This window comes from Lissotriton helveticus, chromosome 3_1, assembly GCF_964261635.1.
Source record: "Lissotriton helveticus chromosome 3_1, aLisHel1.1, whole genome shotgun sequence".
Classification (NCBI taxonomy): Eukaryota; Metazoa; Chordata; class Amphibia; order Caudata; family Salamandridae; genus Lissotriton; species Lissotriton helveticus.
The window spans coordinates 667,165,738-667,192,065 of record NC_136061.1 but is presented as its reverse complement, the minus strand read 5'-3'; the positions used below and the strand labels follow the sequence as shown (position 1 = coordinate 667,192,065).

Below are 26,328 nucleotides of genomic sequence, written 5' to 3'. Positions count from 1 at the left end.
TGAGTCGAAGTTTCCCCACACAGATCTACATGAGGTGTGTAATCTTTTCCTCTCACCGATGCACGAGGCCAAAGACTGTTCCGCTTGTGCCTCTTTCTGCTCCAAAAAGACGATTCGGTACCGACGAGCTCGAAGAACAATGGCTCGCTCGTCAGCGTCGATTCCCGACGACATATTCGAAGAAGGTGTTGACGTGCCAGAACACCAGCAGGCCGTAGAAAGTGCCAGCTCCTCTGATGCCGCAGACTCAGACATCGAGGACATCACTCCAGCTCAATGGGTCGTAAGTAAGACCGTCGACCCCAACCCTTCCTCGAGACCCTCAAAAAAGGCTTCGGTCACACTCTCACCTTCTAGCCAGGGTGCACACCGAGAGACTGCTTCCCACGCCCTGCCTTCGGGCTCGGCAAAGAAGCCTATTAAGCCTTCAGGTGGCTCGGGCTCAAGTCAGCCTATTCCTGTTGCCGATCCCATACCGACACCGAAAAAGAAGCCATCTTCCTCAACCACGCAGACCACTGATCCGACACCTAAGCACTCGGCGCCGAAGACTGGCACCGGCTCATCGATGCCGAAACCGCACTCAGAGCCGAGTAAAAAAACACCTAAAGGTCCCGACTCTCACGCTTCGGAGCCGAAAAACACAGCCGGAACCGAAAAAACACGTTCCGGTAAAAGACATTTCAAAAGGACATACTTCTAAGCCAAAAAACTCCAGACCAGCTACCGAGTCGGTGCCGAAGAAAACTCCAGAACTTTTTACACCAGATCCTACTCAAAAGACTCATGTAAAGGATCCTAAGACTGGACAACTAGCTCTTAGCTCCAAGAAGAGACCACTAGAGGTGCCTGCACCTCCTCCTCCCCCAAAGAAGAGAGACATTGCAACCTCTCTATTAAGGGTCCCCTCTCCACCACCTCCCCATACTGTTCCTCCTCCTACACCACATCATTCGCCTACACCATCCACTAACCCAGATGATGATGTAGATACAGACTGATGACACAGGTGGGGGTGCACATGACCCAGCAGGGACCAATAGCCCCCCTCAGTCACCTAACCCATGGGATGATTATAACACCCCTGATGTGCCTTACATCCCCAAGACGATGTATATCCTTCCAGGACTTCCCCACCAGAGGACACTTTAGGTTTTAACCTACTTGTCCAAAGAGTTGCCCAGTACCATGGAGTTAACTTGCACACCGATACTGTGGAGGAAGATTCCTATTTGACACTTTTGATAATACACAAAGGTCCACTGCCATTTTGCCAATGCTTAAAGGGGTCATTAAGCACGCAACAGAGGTATTTAAAGATCCTGTCAGGGCTCGGGTCCTCATCCCTCGCATTGAGAAAAAATACAAAGCTGCCCCTACAGACCCAGTTTACATTAGAGGTCCAGCACCATTAGATTCTTTAGTAGTATCCAATGCATGTAAATGTGCTACTTCACAGACATCAGGTGAGGCCTCACCACCAGATAAGGAATCTAAACTCCTTGACTACTCTGGTAAGCGCACGGTGTCACAGGCAGCTAAGATATCGCGCATTGCCAATACCCAAGCATTGTTGGCAAGATAAAACAGGGCACATTATGATGAACAAGAGTCCATAATGCAGCATCTACCAGACAAGTATAAAAATAGGGCCAATGAACTCATACAAGAAGGTAAAAATATTACTAATACTTCAATTTGTTGTGCCCTAGATGCTGCAGACACTGCCTCAAGGGCAATCAATACCAGTACCCTTTTGCGTAGACATGCATGGCTACGTATTTCAGCTTTTAAACCTGAGGTACAAAATTCCATCCTTAATCAGACAGTTGACGAAAAACATTTATTTGCCCTTATGTCGGTGGTTTAGAGAAAATGAAAAAAAAGACACCGACACAGCAAAATCTATGGGAGCCTTGCAGCTGCAAGCTCCCAGACGTTCTTAACATCGCTCATCATATAGAGGCAACGCAAGAGGCTACTCCTCCGAAAGCCCTTCCACTTCTACAAGACCCCTAGCCAATCCACATTCACTAGGGGCTACCAGAGAGGGGGTTACAGGGGTAATAACAACAAAGGCAAAGGCAAAACCAACAACTCCCGCTCTGCCTCCACCCCTACCCAATGACTTTCCTCCCCTTCCCCCCCAACATTCCACTCCTGTGGGGGGAAGACTGCAACAATTCCTTCCTGCCTGGACCAACATCACATTAGACAGGTGGGTGCGACAAATTATTCAGTCAGGTTACTGTCTAGAACTAACATCTACCCCCCAAACATACCAACCAAACAGCGTTCAATGTCACTAGAGCATCTATCACTGTTAAAGCAAGAAGTAATATCTTTGCTAGAAAAAGTGCAATAGAACGAGTTCCTCTGCACCAACAAAACAAGGGGGTTTACTCCCTATACTTTCTTATCCCAAAGAACGATGGCTCTCTAAGGCCTATTCTAGACCTCAGACCGCTAAATATATATATACAGTCAGAGCATTTTCACGTGGTCACACTGCAACAAGTCCTTCCTCTCCTGTTACAAAACGACTTCCTTGCTACTCTAGATCTCAAGGACGCATACTTCCACATTCCCATTCACAAAGCTCACAGGAAGTATCTCCGATTTGTAATAGACGGGCAGCACTATCAATTCAAAGTACTTCCCTTCGGAGTCACAACAGCACCAAGAGTATTCACCAAGTGCCTAGCAGTAGCAGCAGCACATTTACGAAGACAGCACATCCACGTCTTCCCGTACCTCGACGACTGGCTCATAAAAGCCAGCTCAGACAACCAGTGTGTAGAACACACTCATACCACGATCCAACTACTCCACAACTTGGGGTTCACAATAAACCACGCCAAGTCTCATCTGCAACCATCCAAAGTACAAAACCTCGGTGCTACAATAAACACCTCATCAGCGCTAGCTTATCCAACTCCAGCAAGGATAGCCAGCATGCAAACTCACAAAGTTTCTGCACAACACTCCCTTCCAGCACGAGTGTTCATGCAGCTCATAGGGATGATGGCGTCTTGCATTTTCATAGTCCCCCCCCCCCATGCAAGACTTCAAATGCGTCCTCTACAAGAGTGCCTATCACGTCAATGGAACCAGGCTCAAGGTCAATGAACAGACCTAGTGTTGTTAGACGGTCAAACTCATTGCTCTCTGCAGTGGTAGAACACCAAAAACCTTTCCAAGGGGCAACCGTTCCTAGAGCCAGTTCCTCAGATAATCTTGACAACAGATGCATCGATCTCCGGTTAGGGGGCCCACCTACTGCAACACACCATGCAAGGCAGGTGGACACCGCAACAAAAGTTACTCCACATCAATCATCTGGAGTTACTAGCTATATTCCTAGCACTGAAAGCTTTCCAACAACAAGTATCAAACAAAGCTGTGTTAGTCCGCATGGACAACATGACAACCATGTATTACACACAGAAACAGGGCGGAACACACTCCCTGCAACTCTCTCATCTAGCACAAAACATATGGAGGTGGGCTATACCTCAAAACATATTCCTCTTACCCCAGCATGTCCCAGGGGTACAAAATACCATACCAGATCTGTTAAGTCGGCAGACACAACAGATCCACGAGTGGGAACTTCATCCGCAAGTTCTTAAACCATTCTTTCAGATGTGGGGACAATCTCAGATAGACCTCTTTGCCACCCACGAAAACGCCAAATGCCCAAGCTTTGCTGCCAGATATCCACACCCACTGTCCAAAGGCAATGCGATATGGATGAACTGGTTAAACAAATTTGCGTTCTCTTTTCCACCTCTACCACTCATACCACTAGTTGTATGCAAACTACAGCAGCATTCTCTGACCCTCATTCTAGTTGCTCAAACGTGGGCCAGACAACCGTGGTACACCACACTGCTACAACTGTCTGTAGTACCACACCAAAAACTATACCTGTTCCATGCCTTTTAACACAGAACCGTGGAGAGATCAGACACCCGGACCCAGCTCAGCTCAACCTTGCGATCTGGCTCCTGAAATACTAGAATTTGGATATCTTAACCTTCCTCCAGACTGCATGAATGTCATAAAAGAAGGTAGATGTCCAACCACTAGAGCATGTTATGCAGCTAAGTGGAAACGCTTTGTAATATATTGTCACAGCAACAATATCAATCCTCTAGACGTGTCTATTCAACACATCATAGGATACTTACTGCACCTCCAAAGATGTAACTTAGCCTACACATCTATTAGATTGCACCTTGCTGCAATAGCAGCATATCTGCAAAACAGACAGCATCTATCTCTGTTCAGAGTGCCTGCTATTAAAGCCTTTATGGAAGGCCTTAAGAGAATAATTCCTCCCAGAGTACCACCTTCACCTATGTGGAATTTAAACATTGTTCTCACACGGCTAATGGGACCTCCCTTCAAACCCTTACATAAATGTGAACTACAATTTTTAACATGGAAGGTTGCGTTTCTTATAGCTATTACTTCTCTGTGGAGAGTTAGTGAACTACAAGCACTAACCATTCAAGAACCCTTCTTGCAAATGCATCAAAATAAGGTTGTACTAATCCAAAATTCCTGCCCAAAGTCATTTCTCCCTTCTACCTCAATCAATCTGTGGAACTGCCCGTTTTCTTCCCGGAGCCACAGACAGTAGCAGAAAGTGCTCTTCATACCCTAGATGTCAAAAGAACATTGCTATACTACATCAAGAGATCACAACCCTTTCATAAGACCAAACAACTTGTTGTGTCTTTCTCACCACCACATAAGGGTAATCCCATTTCGAAATCTGGGATAGCTAGATGGATTATTAGATGCATACAGATTTGTTACCACAAAGCTACACGTACGTTATCTGTTCCCCCCTAAAGCCCACTCTGCAAGGAAATTAGGGGCTTCAATGGCATTTTTAGGGAACATTCCCCTAGATGACGTCTGCAGAGCAGCTACATGGTCTACACCCCACACATTCACAAAACACTACTGTGTAGATGTGCAAACTAAGCAACAAGCTAATGTGGGCCAGGCTGTTCTCAAAACATTATGTCAAACTACTGCAACAGATAGGGGTGGTCGCTGCTAGGAGTGGGTACTGCTATACAATCTATGTACAGTTTGTAATCTGCAGCTCATATGCCTCGAACGGAAAATACTACTTACCAGTATGCATCTGTTCTTGGCATGTAGAGCTGCAGAGTTACACACGCCTCCCCGGCTACCCTTGTCTGTTCCAGTATTATCTTAATTAGATACAGCTTACATGGACATCCTTCATTTTCTTGCAAAGCTCCATCATTTCTCTAATGGCGAAAAACAATCTGAGGATGGAGCCGATGCTCATGCGCAATGTGGTCCAAAGGAGGAGTCCCCTATCTCGTGACTTCCAAAGAACTTTTCAGGAACAACAACAAACTGTAAACATACGGGCCCAACACTAGGCAGCGATCTATGCACAGTGTGTAACTCAGCAGCTCTACATGCCAAGAACAGATGCATACTGGTAAGTAGCATTTTCCTTATGAAAAAGGTCACCCTCTTGGAAATACAGATAAACATCTTACCAAATGCAATATAAAGAACCTTTCTTTGTATTCATCAGAATTAGTGCTTGAAGATAGTCGCTCCCTCTCAGAACAACTTCCTGTATAATCTGAGCATAGAATAAGAGCAGAGGAATGATAGAAAAGTAGTGTAAAATAAGATATGCTAGGCAAAAAAGAACTATTGATAATTGTATGTTATACCAAAAACAATTGTTGAGTTTGAGTGTACTATCATGAAAAACATACCTTGTATGCTTTTTTGAATTTACAGTAATGAATGTACTCCCTATAAGTTTAGGATCAAACGTATATTGTCTATACCTTTTAGGCTCTTAGTGTTGGCCTTTCGCAATCTGTAATCAAAAAAGAATCTTTTCAGACCACAAATTTCCCGAGATTGTCCTTTTATAGCAAAACTTAACACATATCATGGTAACTGTATTTTAACAAAGCTTGGAAGATAAAAGAAAACAAATAATGGTGATGAGTTGCCCTCATATTGGAAAAAACACAGAAAAAGGAAATAGACCAGCACCTTTCAGAATTATACACTGGTTGATGGCAATATGTGTTGGGCTTGCCCCTTAACATAACACAGAACTGTCACAAGAGCCAGATGTCTAGTGCTGAGATGCCTCTTACACAATATTGTATTGGAGAGAGCAATTTAAATGAATTAGCCACCAGACTCGTGTTCAGGACAGGTATTAAAGTCCGGTGATGAAAAAAACGCCCTAACAAGTGCTCAGCCCCCCTATGCAGTCAGTTTGACTAGCATGTCTTACTCCAAACGTACTTGTGTTTAGCATGAAAGTCCTCCCATTGTGCGGTCCATTCGATTTATTTTTGCTGTCAAGCATTTAAATAGCCTGCGTTAGTGAAAACCTTCATTAAATTATTGCGTAAAGCACGTAATGCGTGCCATCATTATTGCCGCCATCTTGGAGTGACTGGAATATCCAACTCCGCACTCGACAATGCAAAGAAAGAGTATGTTTTTTTTAAATTTAAAAACAGACTGGAATCAAAATTAAAAGCTGAAAACCGGTGTTCATATGCATGCAATGGCACTAGATGTAAAAGTGTTTAAAAATGAGAAAGAAATTACCGTAAGAGAAGCTGAACATTTTTAAGGCTATCTCAGCCCGTTTTATATGTCCTGTTTTTGTGCACCATCTTGGAGCGGCTTTAGTAAATAATTCCATGCTACGCAACATATGGAAATATGAGACCTATAGATGTCTAAACTATAATTGGAATCCTTTTTAGATTATACACATTAGATTTAATGACTTTTTATAAATGAGAACTTTTCAGACCATTAATTCCATGCCCGTTATTGACAAGTCTTATGACGAGTACTATTTATGATGAGTACTATTCACCATGAATAGATAACCACTCCAACATGGCGGCCGTTATACTAGTACTAATATCCCCATTGAGAAACTAATATTCCATGGAAGAGCAAGATTGAATATGTTTATCCTATGGATTATTGTTTGGATTATGTTTATAGTAGCTTGCTCCTTCTAAGCATGAAAGTCTTACATAAGAAGTCTATGTTTTAAATATGTGATAATGTTCGATTGTCTTCGCAAATACTGCAGATTGACTGTTTCAACATAGCGAAGGCTGGATTTATACCTATACCTTAGCTGATGTACGATACTTCAGTGCCTTTACCAAGAGGGAGGTCACAATAATAATACCTCGTCTTTGATTCTAAACTAACAATTATATTTACGCCATTTTGTACTTTTAATTTATCATAGTTAATTAGCAAACATAGGAATTAGAAATGTATTAAATTGAAATTGAAACTTTTATGTAGCCAAAGATATTCCGGGATCCCCGTTAGTTATTTAAACAATTTTTCAGTTTTTTTCTCATTCTATACAGAATGTTTATGTAAGAATACCAGTATCGTTTTCTTCAAATTTTTTATATTGACATTTGTTGGATTCAAATCCATATGTTCGAGGCAAATGAGCTGCAGATTGTACACTTAACAATAGATCGCCACCTGGTGTTGGGCTCGGATGATTGCAGGTTGTTGTCTTCTTGGAAGAAGTCTTTGTAGTCACGAGATAGGTGACTCCTCCCTTGGACAATCCTGCGCATTGTCATCGACTCCATCCTCAGATTGTTTTTTTCCGCCACTGGGTTCGGATGAAAGTTTTCCGCTCCGGCTAGAAAATACTTTTTCTGCATTTTCGAAGCGTGAAACTTTAGATAAACTTTTTTCGACATCGAATAGACTTTTTCGACATCACCAGCTACATTCCGGTGCGTCGACCCGGGCCGTTGAGCCTATCGGCGCCGTACGGCCTACGCCTCATGGACAGAACTCCATTCAAGAGATGCCCGGTATGTCGAGCAAAATTCCCTCATAGCGACCATCACGAGGTTTGCAACCTCTGTCTCTCGCCAGAACACGACGAGTCGACCTGCACAGCCTGTGCCTCCTTCCGATCGAAGAAGACCATTCGGGATCGGAGGGCCAGTCGACACGAGATGAGGAGATCAGCGCCAGCACCGGAGGCCATCTTTGAGGAGGAGATCGTCGGAGAGGACGTCTCCGAAGACGAACATCCACTCGAAGATATCTCCGAGGACGAGGCTCCATTTGTCGCTGAGGAAGACTTGCCTGACCTCCAGATTATATCAGGGGGAGAGGACTCCGACGACTCGATGCCGTCTCGGCAGCCCGTGAGTACCACTGCCCCTGCACAACATACAGTAAGCCAAAGACAGCAGTCAGCACTCTGCCCATGGGGCCCAGTCGAGACTGAAATTTACCCTCCGACGCCCCGCCTTAGGGCTCGGCTCCGAGGAAAAAGACTACACCTTCCGGTGCCTCGGCGCCGAAAAAAACACATTTGCCAATTCCACCTCCTCCATTGGCACCGAAACATCCTTCGACGCCGAAGGACTCTTTGACACCGAAGCCTAAACGCCCTTCGGTGCCCAAAGACCCTTCGGCACCCGAACCAAAAGACACATCGGTGCCGAAGCCAAGAACCGTACCGGACCCGAAAGCTTCGACTCCGAAACCCTCCGGTTCCAAAAATAAGGAAGGGAAGCTAGATTCCGGCACTGCAGGCCCAACGAAACCTGTCTCCACGCCAAAATCTCCAATATCGGTACCAAAGACTCCAAGGCCTGATACAGACACGCCTAAACCCTCTGACAAGCCTACCAAGCCTAAACTACCTTCGGCACCGAGAAAATTGCCACAGGACTCAATCACTCCTCCTAAGGCAAAGAACAGTAAGCAACCCCTATCGGCACTGAAAAAATCGACGCCGAAGAAGATTATAGAAGAGGAAGAACTCTTTAGACCAGATCCTAGACAGAAAAAAGTGCATATTAATCCAAAAACTGGACATGTGGAAGCAATTCCTTATAAGAAAAGACCAGCAGACACACCACTTCCACCTGTGGTTCCTGCCAAAAAGAAGGATTGCGCAACTTCTCCAATGCACCCTTCCTCTCCTTCACCTTCTTCCTCTCCTATCCCTCCTTGCATTGAACCTATAACTTCTCCTGTTCAATCTCCTGCATCATCACACCACACTGACGAGGAGTATGATTTAGGTGGGGGGGATGACGTACCAGAGCCACATACATACCCCTTAGATGAGGATGTCAATCCAGAATATCCCAAGGATGACGATGCATATAATTTTCCACCAAACAATGTGCCAGACATCCCTGATCCTCAGTACTACCCAACAAAACCTTCCCCTCCAGAGGATAGTATTGGGTTTAATCATCTATTAAACAGAGCTGCCCTTTACTATGGAGTTTCAATGCACTCTGATGCCATTGAGGAGGATTTCTTATTAGACACATTTGAGCAGTCACAAAGGTCTACTCAAATATTACCCATGATCAAAGGAGTCATTAAACATGCTCCAGACATTTTTAAAGATCCAGTACGATGTAGGGTGCTAAATCCCAGAATAGAAAAAAAGTATAGACCAGCACCAGCTGATCCAGTTTACATTAAGGGACATCTGCCACTAGACTCTTTAGTAGTGTCAAATGCACGTAAAAGAGTCAATTCCCAAAGTTCTGGTGACACACCCCCGCCTGACAAAGAATCTAAAATTATTGATGCGTCAGGGAAACGGATTGCTGCGCAAGCAAGAAACATATGGCGCATAGCAAACACACAAGCCTTACTTTCACGCTACGACAGGGCTCACTACGACCAACTAGAACAAGCATTGGAAATGCAATAGGTCTCGCATTAGAAAAGTTGGAGCTATTGGTCTTGTAAATGACAAATATTTTATTTATTTGCTGGTTTTTAAAATAGCTAAATTGATAGCTTTGTCATTTACAATGGCAATAGTTATAACTTTCGTGAATGTGACACCTATAGCATTTGGAATGCAACATGTTTTGTATTTACGTGACTTAGATGGCAGCTCTGGTCGTTAGGCCACATCTCTAGAGAGCAGGAGAGTGCAGCAACGTAAAAATCTAACATCTTGTAATAAGGACTAGAGCCAGGAAGAAGAACGTGGAGGCAAAGGCGTGATCTTTATAGCAGCAGACACAATCTGACTCTGCAAAGTGGGAATTTATCAGGAGCAATAAATAGCACCCAATTAAAATGTTTCACTGAAAATTGGAAATAACATGCAGCTTTTGGCACTGACCACTCCAAAATCCGCATGCCCCTGTATTTAAACGGAAGTTTCTACCCGAAAATTATTGGCAGATTTGATCTGCCAAGATTTACCGGTGAGGCGCTTTTTCTTGTAATGTTCGCAATTGAGATATGAACGACAATCGGTGATGCTGCACACAACTTTCCACAGTGTGTTCCATAAATACGTGGCTGCTTTTCCACGCACACATTTTTTTCATGATTTACCTAGTGAAAATGTCTTCTTGTGTTCCTGCAAAACGTTTAATCCGTTTTGACTGAAAACTGCCATTAACTAGTCCCTGTATTTTTAGTTAGCAGCTCCTTGAAAGATTGGCGTTTTCAATGTTAAAATGTTTTTACTACACGTGCAGCCTTCTGTGGCCTAAAAAAACGAAAACTGTCTAAAGGTGACAAGAATGACAATATGATGATGCCACTTTGCTGCTATGAAACCGCTTCTGAATAAAATATACAGGAATACGAGAGCATTCTGTTTCAACCCCCTGCTTTTTTTCCTCTAAATTGCAGTCACAGTCACGATGAATGTAAATTACACCCGAATGAGCTTTATTATTCCACATGTTGGTGACAATGTGGAATATCAGCCAATTCTGCAATTCCTAACGAGCTTAAACATGAATGTCCCCTTTCTCAAGATCGAACAGTACTTGTATCATTTCCTCTCTCTTAAATTGCTTTACAAGCCTCTTAGGAGAGGTAAGATTAGCCCGGGCCTGGCTTTCTTATGGTAAAACAGCACCATTAACATGTGAAGGATTCACCTCTGTTGTGAGCACGCAAGCAGTTGCCCTTGGACTGCTTGCTGTGTTGCCACCTTGGCTGTAGAGAGGGCGGGACAAAGGGTTCTTGCTGATTCTATTGTGATTGTAATTGCATCTGTATAGCGCTTACTTCCCTCAGGGGAAGTTGGAAGCGCCTTACATTGCATCCAAATAGAACACAGGCATGCAAAACAGTAGTGAATGGGTCTGTGGGGTGCAAGAAAGGCACATAGCTGAGGTATACGAAGGAGCAAGGAATTGTGTGTGTTGTGTGCCTGGGCGTGTATAGAGAGAGTGTGTCTGCTTTTGTGTGCGCGGAGGGGAGGGGGGGTGGGGGAAGGGGGGGTGGGGTGTGTGGAAGGGGGGGGTGCCCGCAGTTTTGCTGTTCCCAAGAGCTGAAAATCGCACTTGTTACTTATTATCGATTAGTAGACCTCGGAAAGATGAGAGGCTGGGTCGGTCCTGTTAAGATTTAAAGTCGTGGCGCGCAAGTCATGCACAAATAAGAGCAGCGAGCGCTCCTCTTACAAATCATCGATGTTAGAGCAAAAGGTCTGTAAAACAATATAATCAGTCAAATTAATATCAAATACTTTCATATATTCATCAGTTAAAGAGAATAAAAAGCAGATGGGATAGATCAACCGCGACTTCAGAGCGGGTCAGAATTTTTAATATCATTGTAAATGGGAGCAATTACGGCATTAATGCAGGACATTTGAGGACATTGCAGATCCACTTGATGCGGCTTGTGTAGGGAGTTGTTTTGCTTTACAGCTAGATTTACGCTACTTCACACGTGCTTTCATATATGGGCATTGCTTCTAAGGTCTGTGTGCAACCTGCAAGACTCTGGCTCGAATCTTGGTGTCCCCCCGCAGCTTTTAATTATTGCTAAAATTCGTACCATTAAGGGCTCATTACAAAGTTTTTAACAGACCCCTTGAGACCGAGAGGGATGGACGAGCTGCTCTCCCTGCTGCGTCCCTCACTTCCCTACTTATGAGCGGGTGACTGTCACTGGTTTTCCATACCTAGGGCAGGGGAGGGGGCGGATCGGGTAAAAAAAACAAGACGGAGGGAAGGCAGGCCAGCACTGATCTAGTTACTGTGGTCAGACAGACGGGTGATTTTATTAGAGCCACCCCGGTCACAATGGAAGGAGACACATAAGTAATTGTATCGGATCGAGGACATCGTGGTCACGCCAATTCTGAATGAGTTCAGCAAATTAATGACATAAAAATATTCACCTTCATTAAATTAAAACATCACAGGGAGCATAATTTTACTTAAAAGTTGGGATTTGAAAGAGAACAGACACTCCAAGAGCACATGCGTGTTCAGTTATTTTTTTGTAAAAATCAGCTTTGATGCATGATTGAATAACTATGTAAAAAGACGGAGGGAAGACAGAGAAGGGGAGGGGGGAGGAGAAATGCGACACGGCGGGCAGGGGAGGGGGCGGAGCGGGGGTGTGGGAGGAGGGAGAGCGGATTAAGGAGAGCGGGAGGAGACAGCGAGTAGTTTAGTGAGCCAAGACGGAGGGCATTGCTGTGGGGAGGGGGGAGGAGAAATGCGACACGGCAGGCAGGGGAGGGGGGGGAGCGGGGGTGTGGGAGGAGTGCGGCTGAGGGAACAGGCGGCGATTTCAGGCTGCGATGTGGGTGTGAAGCAGCAGGGGCTGCGGGAGGGAGGCTGGGCTGCCTTTGATGTGTAGTGCAAGGCAGGCGGCTGGTGGCATGTGCACGCGCTTTTAATGTCAATGCGCTTGCGCATTGAGCTTGAATTTCACGGGCACTGCAAGGAATCGCCATCGACTTGCAAGTTGGTTAAAGTCTGTTTAAGCCCCCATAGTCTCGCAAGCTCAATGCGCATGCGCATTGACAGGTGAGACCTAAAAATTAATGGAACACCTACCAGATCAATACAAGGATCAGGCAGCAGAGCTCTTACAAGAAGGCAAATTAATATCTAATGCCTCAATTAAATGCGCACTAGATGTAGCTGACACAGCATCCAGAGCAGTTAATACTAGTGTTATTCTCAGACGTCATGCATGGTTACGCATTTCAGGTTTCAAACCAGAAGTACAGACCACCATCCTGAACCAGCCCTTCAATCAGAACCATTTGTTCGGGCCGGAAGTAGACAGCACACTAGAGAAGATGAAGAAAGACACGGACACTGCTAAGTCTATGGATGGATTACAATCCACCCAGACTAGAAGTTCTTTTCGCCGCTCCTTTTATAGAGGAGGCTCCAAGCAGACCGGCACAGATACCACATCATCTTTTAAGACACACACACAAACCTCCTCTAATAAAGGCTACTTTAGAGGAGGATACAGAGGCAACAACAATAAGGGAAGAGGTAGAGGTAATAACAACAACCGCTCCTCTTCCACTCCCAAACAGTGACTTCCCTCTGCCTCCCCTACAGCATTCCACTCCTGTGGGGGGGCAGACTATCACAGTTCCTACCGGTCTGGAATTCTATCACAACAGACAGGTGGGTAAGACAGATTATCCAACATGGCTACTGCCTAGAACTCACAGCAACCCCCCCAAACTTACCACCCAGACAGCGTCCAATGTCCGCAGAACACATAACTCTGCTTCAACAGGAAGTTCTAGCACTTCTAGAAAAAGATGCTATTCATGTAGTCCCTTTACAGGAACATGGGACAGGAGTTTACTCCCTGTACTTCCTAATCCCCAAAAAGGACGGGACATTAAGACCAATTCTTGACCTCAGGCCCCTCAACCACTACATACAATCGGATCATTTTCACATGATCACTTTACAACAAGTACTCCCATTACTACAACAGGGAGATTTTCTTTCGACACTAGACCTAAAGAACGCCTATTTTCATGTTCCTATACATCCTGCGCACAGGAAGTATCTAAGGTTTGTTATACAAGGACAACACTATCAATTCAAAGTCCTTCCATTCAGGGTCACAACAGCACCACGAGTGTTTACAAAGTGCTTAGCAGTAGTAGCAGCACATCTCAGAAGATAACAGATACATGTCTTCCCTTACCTCGACGACTAGCTCATAAAAGCAAGATCGTTCAACCAGTGTGTACAACACACAAAACAAACAATTGAAACATTGCACGACTTAGGGTTTACAATAAACTACACCAAGTCGCACCTAGAGCCTTCGCACGCTCATCAATATCTAGGATCTACCATAGACACATCGGCAGCTCTAGCGTATCCCAGTCAAGCCAGGATTCAAAGTATTCAGAACTTAGTCTCCCTTTTTCAATGCCAGCACTCTCTTCAAGCCAGAGTGTTCATGAAACTAATAGGCATGATGGCGTCTTGCATCTTCATAGTTCCACACGCAAGACTGCAAATGCGCCCACTACAAGAATGTCTAGCACAACAGTGGAATCAGACTCAGGGTCAGCTCACAGACCTGGTGTTGGTAGACAGCCGTACATATCGCTCTCTGCAATGGTGGAACACAAAAAACTTGACAAAGGGACGGCCGTTCCTAGACCCTGTTCCACAAATAGTGCTCACGACAGATGCATCCCTCACAGGATGGGGAGCCCATCTCTTGCATTATACCACACAAGGCCAATGGAACAATCAACAGAAACAGTTCCACATCAACCATTTGGAGTTGCTAGCAATTTTCCTAGCACTCAAAACTTTTCAAGTACAAGTACAAAACAAAGCTGTTCTAATCCGGACCGACAATATGACAGCCATGTATTATATACAAAAACAGGGGGGGACACACTCTTTGCAACTGTCCCAGCTTGCACAGAACATTTGGAGATGGGCCATCCCTCAAAACATACACCTTCCAGGAATTCACAATCAGATAGCAGATCTGTTGAGTCGTCAGTCACAACAGATTCACGAATGGGAGCTGCATCCACAAGTTCTACAACCATTCTTCCAAAAGTGGGGGCATCCACAAATAGATCTGTTTGCCACCCACGAAAATGCAAAATGCCCAACCTTCGCCGCCAGGTTTCCACACCCACGGTCGGAGGGAAATGTGATATGGATGAACTGGTCAGGCAGATTTGCGTACGCTTTTCCGCCTCTCCCACTCATTCCACTAGTAGTACGCAAGCTCAGACAACAGTCTCTCAAACTAATACTAAGGCACCCAGAACCAAACCAACTGAATTTGGCGATCTGGCTCCTGAGGTCTTAGAGTTTGGCTACTTAAACTTACCACCAGACTGTATGAACATAATTAAAGAAGCTAGAAGACCCACTACCAGAGCATGCTATGCTGCTAAGTGGAAAAGATTTGCAATATACTGTAACAACAATCACATTGATCCACTGGATGTTTCCATCCAAAATATTATTTGCTACCTTCTAAACCTACAAAGGTCCAATCTGGCTTATTCTTCCATACGCCTTCATCTAGCAGCAATTGTAGCCTATTTACAAAATAGACAGCATCTATCTCTCTTTAGAGTACCTGCAATAAAAGCATTTATGGAAGGATTAAAACAAATAATCCCACCTAGGTTACCACCCGCGCCAGTATGGAACCTAAACGTGGTCCTTACAAGACTTATGGGTCCCCCTTTTGAGCCGTTACATAAGTGTGAACTGCAATTCTTAACATGGAAAACTGCCTTCCTTGTTGCCATCACCTCTCTCAGAGGAGTTAGTGAAATACAAGCATTCACAATAGAAGAACCATTTTTTCAAATACACCCTAACAAAGTGGTTCTTAGACCCAATCCAAAATTCCTGCCTAAAGTTATTACTCCTTTTCACCTTAACCAATCAGTAGAGTTACCAGTGTTTTTTCAAAAACCGGACTCTGTTGCAGAAAGGGATTTACACACCTTAGATGTTAGAAGAGCTCTATTATACTACACAGACAGGACTAAATCCTTCAGAAAGACAAAACAACTATTTGTATCTTTCTCTCCCCCACACAAAGACAATTCCATCTCTAAAGAAGGAATAGCCAGATGGATTGTAAAGTGTATTCAGATATGCTATCAAAAAGCTAAACGTACACTAACGGTTCCTCCTAGAGCGCACTCCACTCGCAAACTAGGAGCCTCTATGGCTTTCTTAGGAAACCTACCACTAGAGGACATATGCAAGGCAGCAACATGGTCTACAATACACACCTTCACTAAACACTATTGTGTTGATGTGCAAGCCAAGCAGCAAGCTGCAGTAGGCCAAGCTGTCCTTAAAACACTATTTCAGTATGCTGCAACGGATACAAGCGAGCACCGCTAGGGGAGACACTGCTGCACAATCGTTGATAAGTGTACAATCTGCAGCTCATTTGCCTCGAACGGTATATGCTACTTACCAGCATGCATCTGTTCTTGGCATGTAGAGCTGCAAAGTTGTACACGCCCTCCCGCCTCCCCGTATCCGTTCCAGTACTCATCTTACTTAGATACACACGCATGGACATCCTTTCTCTTTACTTCTACTAACTCCATCATTTCCCATCATGGCGAAAAACAATCTGAGGACGGAGTCGATGACCATGCGCAGTATTGTCCAAGGGAGGAGTCACCTATCTCGTGACTACAAAGACTTCTTCCAAGAAGACAACAACCTGCAATCATCCGAGCCCAACACCAGGTGGTGATCTATTGCTAAGTGTACAACTCTGCAGCTCTACATGCCAAGAACAGATGCATACTGGTAAGTAGCATATTCCTTCCATATGTTGCGTAGCTTGGAATTATTTACTAAATCCACTCCAAGAGCACGCATAAAAACAGGACATATAAAACGGACTGGATACTCTTTAAAATGTTCGGATTCTCTTACAGTAATTTCTTTCTCGTTTTTAAACACTTTTACACCTAGTGCCATTACATGCATATGAACACCGGTTTTTCAGCTTTTAATTTTGATTCCATTGTGTTTTTAATAAAAACAACGTACTCTCTCTTTACATTGTGGAGTGCGGAATTGGCTATTCCGGTCACTCCAAGATGGCGGCAATAATTACGGCACACATTACGTGCTTTACGCGATAATTTAATGCATGTGTTCACTAATGCGGGCTATTTAAAGGCTGAGGCTTGACAGCAAAAATAAATCTAATGGACCGCACAATGGGAGAACTTTCATGCTAAACACAAGTAAGTTTGGAGTGAGACATGCTAGTCAAACTGACCGCATAGGGGGGCTGAACACTCTTTTGAGTGTTTTTTTATCACAGACTTTAATACCTGTCCTGAACACGAGTCTGGTGGTTAATTAATTTACATTACTCTTTCCAATCCAATATTGTGTAAGAGACATCTCAGCACTAGACATCTGGCTCTTGTGACAGCTCTGTGTTATGTTAAGGGGCCAGCCCAACACATATTGCCATTAACCAGTGTATAATTCTTAAAGGTGTTGGTCTATTTCCTTTTTCTGTGTTTTTTCCAATATGAGGTTAACTCATCACCATTATTTCTTTTCTTTTAAGTTCCAAGCTTTGTTGAAATATATTTCCCATGATATGAGTTAAGTTTTGCTATAAAAGGACAATCTCAGGAAATGTGTGGTCTGAAAAGATTCTCTTTTGATTACAGATTGTGATAGGCCAACACTAAGAGCCTTACAGGGATAGACAATATACGTTTGATCCTGAATTTATAGGGAGTACCTTAATTACTGTAAATCCGCAAAAGCATACAAGGTATGTTTTTCATGATAGTACACTCAAACTCAGCAATTGTTTTTGGTATGAGGTACAATTATGAATAGTTCTCCTTTTTTTGTCTAGCATATCTTATTTTACACTACTTTTCTATCTTTCCTCTGCTTTTATTCTATGCTCAGATTATATAGGAGGTTGTTGGTTTGAGAGGGAGCGACTATCTTCATGCACTATTTCTGAATGCAAAGAAAGGTTCTCTATATTGTATTTGGTAAGATGTTATCTGTATTTTCAAGAGGTTGAACTTTTTCATAAATACATGTTCTCAGAATATATTTTGATATGTCCATCGGATTGCCCTTTTCTGGCGCAAACCATAAAATTGGACTAATTAAAAATGAGTGCCCCTTTGTCTGTCTATTAAAGAAGAAACTCTGAAAAGTTATTAACTTACAAATAACCCCTCACTCAAAAAAGATCCTCCTGATAATCATTAAATTATATGGAACTTAGATGCTTTTTTCATACCTCGTTTTCTTTGTGTTTGCACACAGTAGAAAAGGTGGCTGTGAATTTGGAATAAGTATGTGTAAGTGGTTCTTTAGTGGTGGACGAGCAAGGGCCAGCATTGTACCAAGGAATCAATGCATGAAAACGGACTGTGTTTGGCTAGTATGGAGTGTAGAATAAATATTGGACGAGTGACACAAACGTTGTCGTGATACCACTGATGTGTGGGGTTGCACAGACCTTTAAGTTGGTCTTGAAAACTCTAATTGATTATTGGAATAAACTTTAGTATCACTGTAGTAATTGGGGTTTTTTCCTATGCAGGTTTTAACATGTATGCAAAGGTGGGCGATATTTTTTTGTCCTGAGGAAGGTGGTCATAACTTCTGTTATCTACCGAAATGCGTCGACGTATAGTACAAACTAAATGTGATGAACAGATTAGTAGCAAGGAAACACATATGTGGTTGTCTTATGTGTTTCTCCCTTGTTTTGGTTTGATTCATTTATGTGTTTCTTTTAAGACCAACTTGCATGATTTTTTTAAAGCAAATGTTTTGAAGTGCCTGCACCGAAATTTGCTGCTGATGTTTTTAATTGTGTTTGATAACATTGTTAAATTTACCAATGGGATACAAAAATGAGTTATGCAACGTAACCTTATGGTCTTACAGAATTCTATGTATTTTTTTATGTTACATTAAAGCTCTTCGCAATACAAATAACCCCTCACTCAAAAAAGATCCTCCTGATAATCATTAAATTATATGGAACTTAGATGCTTTTTTCATACCTCGTTTTCTTTGTGTTTGCACACAGTAGAAAAGGTGGCTGTGAATTTGGAATAAGTATGTGTAAGTGGTTCTTTAGTGGTGGACGAGCAAGGGCCAGCATTGTACCAAGGAATCAATGCATGAAAACGGACTGTGTTTGGCTAGTATGGAGTGTAGAATAAATATTGGACGAGTGACACAAACGTTGTCGTGATACCACTGATGTGTGGGGTTGCACAGACCTTTAAGTTGGTCTTGAAAACTCTAATTGATTATTGGAATACTTTAGTATCACTGTAGTAATTGGGGTTTTTTCCTATGCAGGTTTTAACATGTATGCAAAGGTGGGCGATATTGTTTTGTCCTGAGGAAGGTGGTCATAACTTCTGTAATCTACCGAAATGCGTCGACGTATAGTACAAACTAAATGTGATGAACAGATTAGTAGCAAGGAAACACATATGTGGTTGTCTTATGTGTTTCTCCCTTGTTTTGGTTTGATTCATTTATGTACTTCTTTTAAGACCAACTTGCATGATTTTTTTAAAGCAAATGTTTTGAAGTGCCTGCACCGAAATTTGCTGCTGATGTTTTTAATTGTGTTTGATAACATTGTTAAATTTACCAATGGGATACAAAAATGAGTTATGCAACGTAACCTTATGGTCTTACAGAATTCTATGTATTTTTTTATGTTACATTAAAGCTCTTCGCAATCTAATACTTCTGGAGTACCGCATTATATTTGACTAGGCACGATACCAGTGTCCTGGCTGTTAGTGATGTATGATTGCTTTTTGTGCATTTGGTAGTGTGTAATATCAAGTCTCCAAGGGGCAATGTATTGACTTTTCAGACTATTGAGGTCTCCTGTCCCTTTGGCTGTGAAACTCCTCTCTTTTTGCTATAGTTGTCAACCACTTTCAGACTACAAAAAAAACTGTCATTTTTGGTGTTTACTATCAACGTGCTAAAGTCACACCTGACTCCTTCTCAGACGCACCCCTTCATCGGAGCTCTTCTGAGCACAGTTTTGTTTCATGCCTTTCCCTTGGAAAGGATTCAGAAAAGGGGGTGGTGATGGACAGAGCATCTGAGTTAAACAGAACACTCATACCCAGTCAAAAGATCAGGGCTTGATCCATCACCATCACCGTTTTTTAGCTCACTGCACCATCCCAGCTCAGAACCTGGCTATATGCAAATTAGTCTGACCCTGGCCCAGTGCATCATGGGAACAGGGCAGACCAAACTACCAAGCCAATTCTTTACTGGAAAGGAAACAAGCTTCCGGGGACCGGTTTCTGGCATTACAGCCGTCTTCGGCCCGGCTTACTTGAATCCTGATGGTGCAGTGAGCAAGGGACTCGCATCCCATACCCTGCCACTCCTATAGTGGCCAAAACGATTCAGAAAAGGGGGTGGTGATGGACAGAGCATCTGAGTTAAACAGAACACTCATACCCAGTCAAAAGATCAGGGCTTGATCCATCACCGTTTTTTAGCTCACTGCACCATCCCAGTGAGCACAGTTTTGTTTCATGCCTTTCCCTTGGAAAGGAGAGTCCAGGACATTTAGGTTTTGAAGAGCTCTTTCAGTCAATGTCCTGGATCTCAGTCTAGTCGACTTTGAGACGTCTGAGAATGAAGGCCTCCTGAATCCTGCTGGTCCAGCACACCATGTGTCATATGTGGACTTTGTAATGGGAAGCCTCAGTGGGTCTAACATCAAGTAGGCCTCTCTGACCACACTCTAATGTTGGAGACTGCGAAAGAGCTCCAGTAGTGGCTATTGGACCGCAATTGGGTCAGCAGTGGATCCGTCTCCCTACCTGACTCAGGGATTATAGTGAGGACCGATGCTTCACTTCTGGGTTGAGGTGGTCACCTGGGAGAGGTGGACATCAGAGGACCATAGAAACTTTCTAGAGCTCTGGGCTTTCTAGAACTCTTGGCGTTGAAAACCTTTCTTCTTCCCATTAAGGAGAAGCTGGTACAGGTGCTCACAGACAACACTACTGCCATGTGGGACTGCATCCAACAGAGTGAAGTGGGGTTATGGGCCCTGTGCCATGAGGCATTGCACCTCTGAAATGTCTTGACCATCATGGGATTTTCCTGGTGGTGAACCATCTGTCAGGATCTTTGAATGCCAGGGCAGACAAACTGAGCCTGTGACTCCTAACGAATCACAAGTGGCAGTTAAACCCTGAGGTGTGGTGGAAGGTCTCTTTCGGAATTGACAAAAACCGTGGGTCAATCTATTCGCCAACACTGAGAATGCACAATGTCAGCAGTTCTGCATATTAGAGTTTCCAGGGTCTCTCTTGCTAGGAGACCCTTTTCACCTAGAGTGGAACTCTGGGCTTGTGTATGCATTTCCATCAATACCTCTTCTGCCCTGAGTTCTGAAAAAGATCAGGAATGGCTGGGCCCAAGTCATCCTGGTGGTCCCGGGTTGGGCACCGAGAGTATGGTATCCAGAGCTCATGGGCTTGAGCATCTGTCCTCCGTTCAGGCTGCACCCCTGGGAGGACCTGTTGTTGCAGCAATAATATTATTGAAGCTTATAGCTTAAGCTTACAGCAATAGGGCAGGGTCCTCACCTAGGCCTTTGCAGTCTCCACCTTCATGCATGGAGATTGAGTGGCGATAGCGGAACATCTTTTACCTTTTTGTGGAGGAGGTTGATGTCATTTTGGCAGGCATGTGTCCCTCGACAAAAACTGTATATGCCTGTTAGGACAAATTGTAGTTTGGTGCAGCACGTCTGATTGACTCCCTCCAGGCCACGTTATCTGTTTTGTTTGGTCATTCCTCTAAGAAGGAGGAGAGACTCCATCGCTTGGACCCATAACAGTGCAGAGCTTTTACATCGATCAAACCAGAGAACCAGGGAGAGGATGTGGCCTAACGGCTAGGGCGGTCAACCTCAAATCTGGGAACCAGGTTCAAGTCTCGGCAACGACTCTCAACATCCTGTGATTCTGGGCAAATCACTTAATCTCCCTGTGCCTTACAAAAATTAATGTGTCTGTCTAACGCAACTGGTGCGCATGTAAAGCGTTCTGATACCTTCGGGTCGAGTTTGCGCGATGTAAAACTCCGGGGGGGAAAAAAACCTGAGTGGACGATCAACTCTTTATGACATTTGCTGCAATTGGAGTAAAAAAAAAGCAAGGCTGTACAGAAACAGACCATCTCCTGTCTAGATCGTGTTCTGCATCAAGATCTGCTCAGCATTGGCAAAAAAAGTGGATTCCAGAAGGACTGTGATCTTATTCCACCAGAGCCAAGTCTGCCACCACTGCGCTATCACATGGAGTTCCTGCCCATGACATCAGACAGGAAGCTACATGGGCGTCACTCCATATATTCATGAATTGCGACTGTCTAAACAGCTAGATTCTCCAAGAGGGGCATTTCGCCCCCGCACGATCCTATAGGACTTTTTGGATTGAGCTAATTCCCAGACCCATCCTAATAGATGCTGCTCAGTTATTTGTTCAAAAGGTGAGGAATCTGCATTTAGAAGTCACTATTGAAAGAACAAGTTACGTACCTTTGGTAATTTCTCTTTCTGATAGAGACTCTACCTAACCACAGATTCATCACCGTCCCTCCCACTCTCGTCATTCTGTGAGTTTCGCTCTTTTGATAAATAAGATTCCAGGAATCTGGACACTAGTTAAAGCCAATGTGCTGTTTGGAACCTACGTCATAGAAAGTGTATTTTTATTTTAAATTAGACACAAAAAATTACAAAAATCTATTGAGGGGAACCGGCAAAATGGTTTTTCAAAGGTAAATAAATTACTTGAACTTTAATCTATTGGATGCATTAAATGATTGCATGCAGATAATGGCCAAAGGGCTAAAACGACTATCTCATCCTCTTGGACTAGCCACTGCAGGTAGGGGCCAGCTACAGGGACCATTCAGGTTCAGGTGGACAGTTTAACAGTCATAGTCAGCAGTCTTCTACTTTAAAGCGGGCCAACCAAGAAGTGGTCCTGATGCTGGGGATGAAGGATCCTGAGGTGCCAAAATAGCTGAAGAGACAGTGAGTTTTCTTGGGGCCACCCTGCTGTCCACGAAGTCTAGGGGGGGTCATCTCCGGCCTCAGGACTCGATGTCCAGGTTGCAGCATGGGAGTCCAGTGCATGCTCAGTTGCCTCTGGTCAGCCGGTCTTCCAGTTGGAGCAAGTTCAGCGATCGCTTATAGGTAAGCAAATTCTTTGTCTTTGGGGGACCAGTGTCCACTTTGGCTATAGATCCCACAAGCTAGGGGACATCTCTGGGAGGTCCAGACTTGGTAGTCCACTTCTTCTATCCTGGCACAAGTGGAACTCTTGTATCGAGTAGGCGCAGTCTTTGCAGGCCCCTTGGGTGCAGCATCTCTTTGTTCATCCCAGGGAGTAGCAGGGCGGTCCTGCTTCTGTTTCTTCTAGTCCAGTAGTGATCTGAGGTCAATGGGTCTGGGGTGTCACTTTTAAGCCATCTTCTCTTTTGTGGTAGAAGAGGACTCGCTAGACAGTGGGACAGTGGTTCCCTTACGGCATCCCTGTCCATAATTTCCTGGGAGTTTGGCCACCAAACAGTCCCACGATACCCCTCTCTACTCTACTCTAAACCAAGATGGCGCAAGCCTGAACAGGCCTGTGGCAGGCAAAGGTTTGATCGCCATTTCCATCTCTGAGGCAATAGCCTCTTTGAAGCTTGGCCTACACCCGTAGTCATCCTGCAGGAGGAGGTCACACCTCTCCCTTCCCTTGGAGTGCTTTACACTTCCTAACGGGGGTGAGGCAGCATGATGTATCTGATGACAACTGCTGTATATTGTCTGGAAAGGCTCCCAGAGGTTTGGGCAACAAAGTGGGGACTTTTTAAATCTCGTCTTAGAAATGAAGTTGTTTTAAACTAACGATTAATTTGATACAGTGGAGTGTAACTTCGGTGGACCCAAATGGAATTTAGCACAGTTGCTAGTGAAACTCCAGGTTAGCCCATGGTTCCACAAGCCTTGCTGCTTTGAAAATGGCAACTTTGTATTCTCATGATCATTGCATGTTAAACAGAAAGGGAGCCTGCCCTTCTTGTTAATATTAAGCACACTGCCTGGTGGGCTGTAGAGGCCTTCCCTATGGGTGGATACTAAATTAAATTAAGAAGGAAGATTTCCACCTGGCAACTGGGTGTATGTTACCAGGTCGAGTTGGCAGGTTTAAGGCTGCCAAACGAGGCTGCAGTGGCAGGCCTTGAGTCACATTTTCATCGTGTTACAGTAGTGGTGGCACAATTAAGTGCTGCTGTCCACTGGTGACATTTAACTTATGAGACATGGGTACCTCTGGTACCATATTCTATTCTAAGGACCTAAATTAACTTAAATTAGCCAATCCAGTATCAGCCATTTGTACATGTACTTGGGAGGTCAGAGCAGGGAGAGGATGTGGTGCAGCGGGTAGAGCTGCCGACTCGGGGGGCTGGGGATCTGGGTTCAAGTCTCGGCGTCGGAGCACCATCCTGTGATTCTGGGCAAATCACCTAATCTCTCTGTGACAGCGTCTGGATACCCTCACGGTTGATAATCCGTGCTATACAAATCTACTAACTTAACATGCAGTGGAGCCTGGACAGCAGGGTCCAGTGTGCTGTAGTTGGCAAGAAACTTCAGAATCAGTCAAAAACATGAGGGGCGGTGGGGCGATAACACAAAACAGAGGTCTTTTCCAACACTCACACATGATTATCTGTGATTATCTGTCTTTCCCAGTATGAAGAGATCATCCATAGGGTTGTACAACTCGTAAGCCCTGGGTTTGGGGCATGATTGATTGTTGCGAGCTCACTAACGTGAAGCAAGTTGAGCCTTAGTTTCTATGTTAAATGGCACTGCTTTGTTGTGAAAGATTCTAATATATTGTGTTTCCATTCCCCTAGGGGAGCTTTCAATGGCAAATTCCGGACCAAACACCAATGGTTCCCAATTCTTCATTACCTGTGATAAAACAGACTGGCTGGATGGCAAACATGTGGTCTTCGGAGAGGTCATGGAGGGAATGGACATTGTGAAGCAGATGGAGGTAATTTTAGAGTAAATTCGACCGTCGATCTGAACAGTGCTCTTTAGTTCAAGCACCACTCTTGCGTCACTGCAGCAGCTTACATATAGATAAAAGCATAACTTATTCCTCGTCGTAGCACACTTCTGCCTGATTGTAATGTTCTTCTATGCAGTTGTAACACACTGCTTTTCAGTGTAGTTTGTCTATTGAGCTTAAAGCAACCACTTTTGAGACGTGGCACACTGATCTTAGAAATTGTCACTCTTACGAATTGTCCCTGTAGAAAAAGGTGCTCACACGCAGTCTGGTTAATGTGAAGGACCCCAAAGCCTACTTTACTTTTCAGCAGTCAGTGGATATGGTTCCTATTCTTTTACCCGCATATCTTATATTGGTCTTCTACCTTCTCTAGAACGTGGGGTCCTACTTTACAATCTACAATGCTTGGTTCGTTTTCTCCCATTGGATAACTTGACGTTGTTTTATCCCATCTAAGAAGTTTGTGTTAATTTTCTCCTGTTAGCAGAGTTTGGGTTGTTTTTCTTCCAATCCAAAAAGATTGATGAGCCTTTTCCCACTTTTTAGGCACTAGGAAGCAAGGATGGTAAACCGAAGCAAAAAGTGATCATCTCCGATTGTGGCGAGTATGTGTGAGGAGCCTCTCATACCTTGTATTGCAAACTTCATGGAATGTAATTATACCATAGGTACCCCCATTGTGCACGGGGAAGGACACGCTACTCTGAGGATGGTAGACAAAGTGTTCCAGCACCTACCCTGAATTCTTCAAAAGGGCTCCGATCTCCTGTGAGTAGGTGGATGAAAAGACCCTGACTCCCAAAGTTAAAACCAAGGAGACACTGCTGTGGGATCAGACATTTTAATGCCACGAGAGCAGAGGTCTGGCAATTCTGTATATATTTATGTACAATTTTATTGTGAATAAATATTATTTTTCATATGTTGTGATTTTATGCTTTGTTGCCCAAAAGGGAGATGCTGTAACACACCTGGCAGTTCTTCTCACCATTGACTGATCCCATTGCGGTTGCATGGAGAGTTCTCACATCTATAACAATGAGTGATGGTTTAGAGTGATGGTTTAGAGGGCTACTGCATCTCAGCCTCATCTGATTGTTCAAAGAGCTTTCCTGCCTAAGGCACCGATGTGGTTCAGTGCAGTGCTCCCCCTCCTCAAACTGTCCGATTAAGCAGGAAACCTCTTCACCTCTAACCTTTTGTTATTTGCTTTCCCAACTCAGACCCTGTGATTGTGAGTAGCCCTTCCACCTCAACTACCTGTGTGACTTAGTTCTCCCACCCCCGAACCCTGTATGATTGTGCTTAGCTTTTCTACCCAAAAACCT

General features: G+C 44.1%; 1 protein-coding gene across 1 annotated transcript in view; it reads left to right on the top strand.

Annotated features, from left to right (window-relative positions):
• The window catches only part of PPIE (peptidylprolyl isomerase E), a 201,852-nt gene extending 175,932 nt beyond the window's left edge, over positions 1-25,920 (top strand). The window contains exons 9-10 of the mRNA XM_078680768.1: positions 24,837-24,979; positions 25,547-25,920. Coding sequence (XP_078536894.1) covers positions 24,837-24,979; positions 25,547-25,615 — 212 coding nt within the window. The 3' untranslated portion in view covers positions 25,616-25,920. The remainder of the gene's footprint in view (positions 1-24,836; positions 24,980-25,546) is intronic.
• The last annotated feature ends 408 nt before the right edge of the window (positions 25,921-26,328 follow it).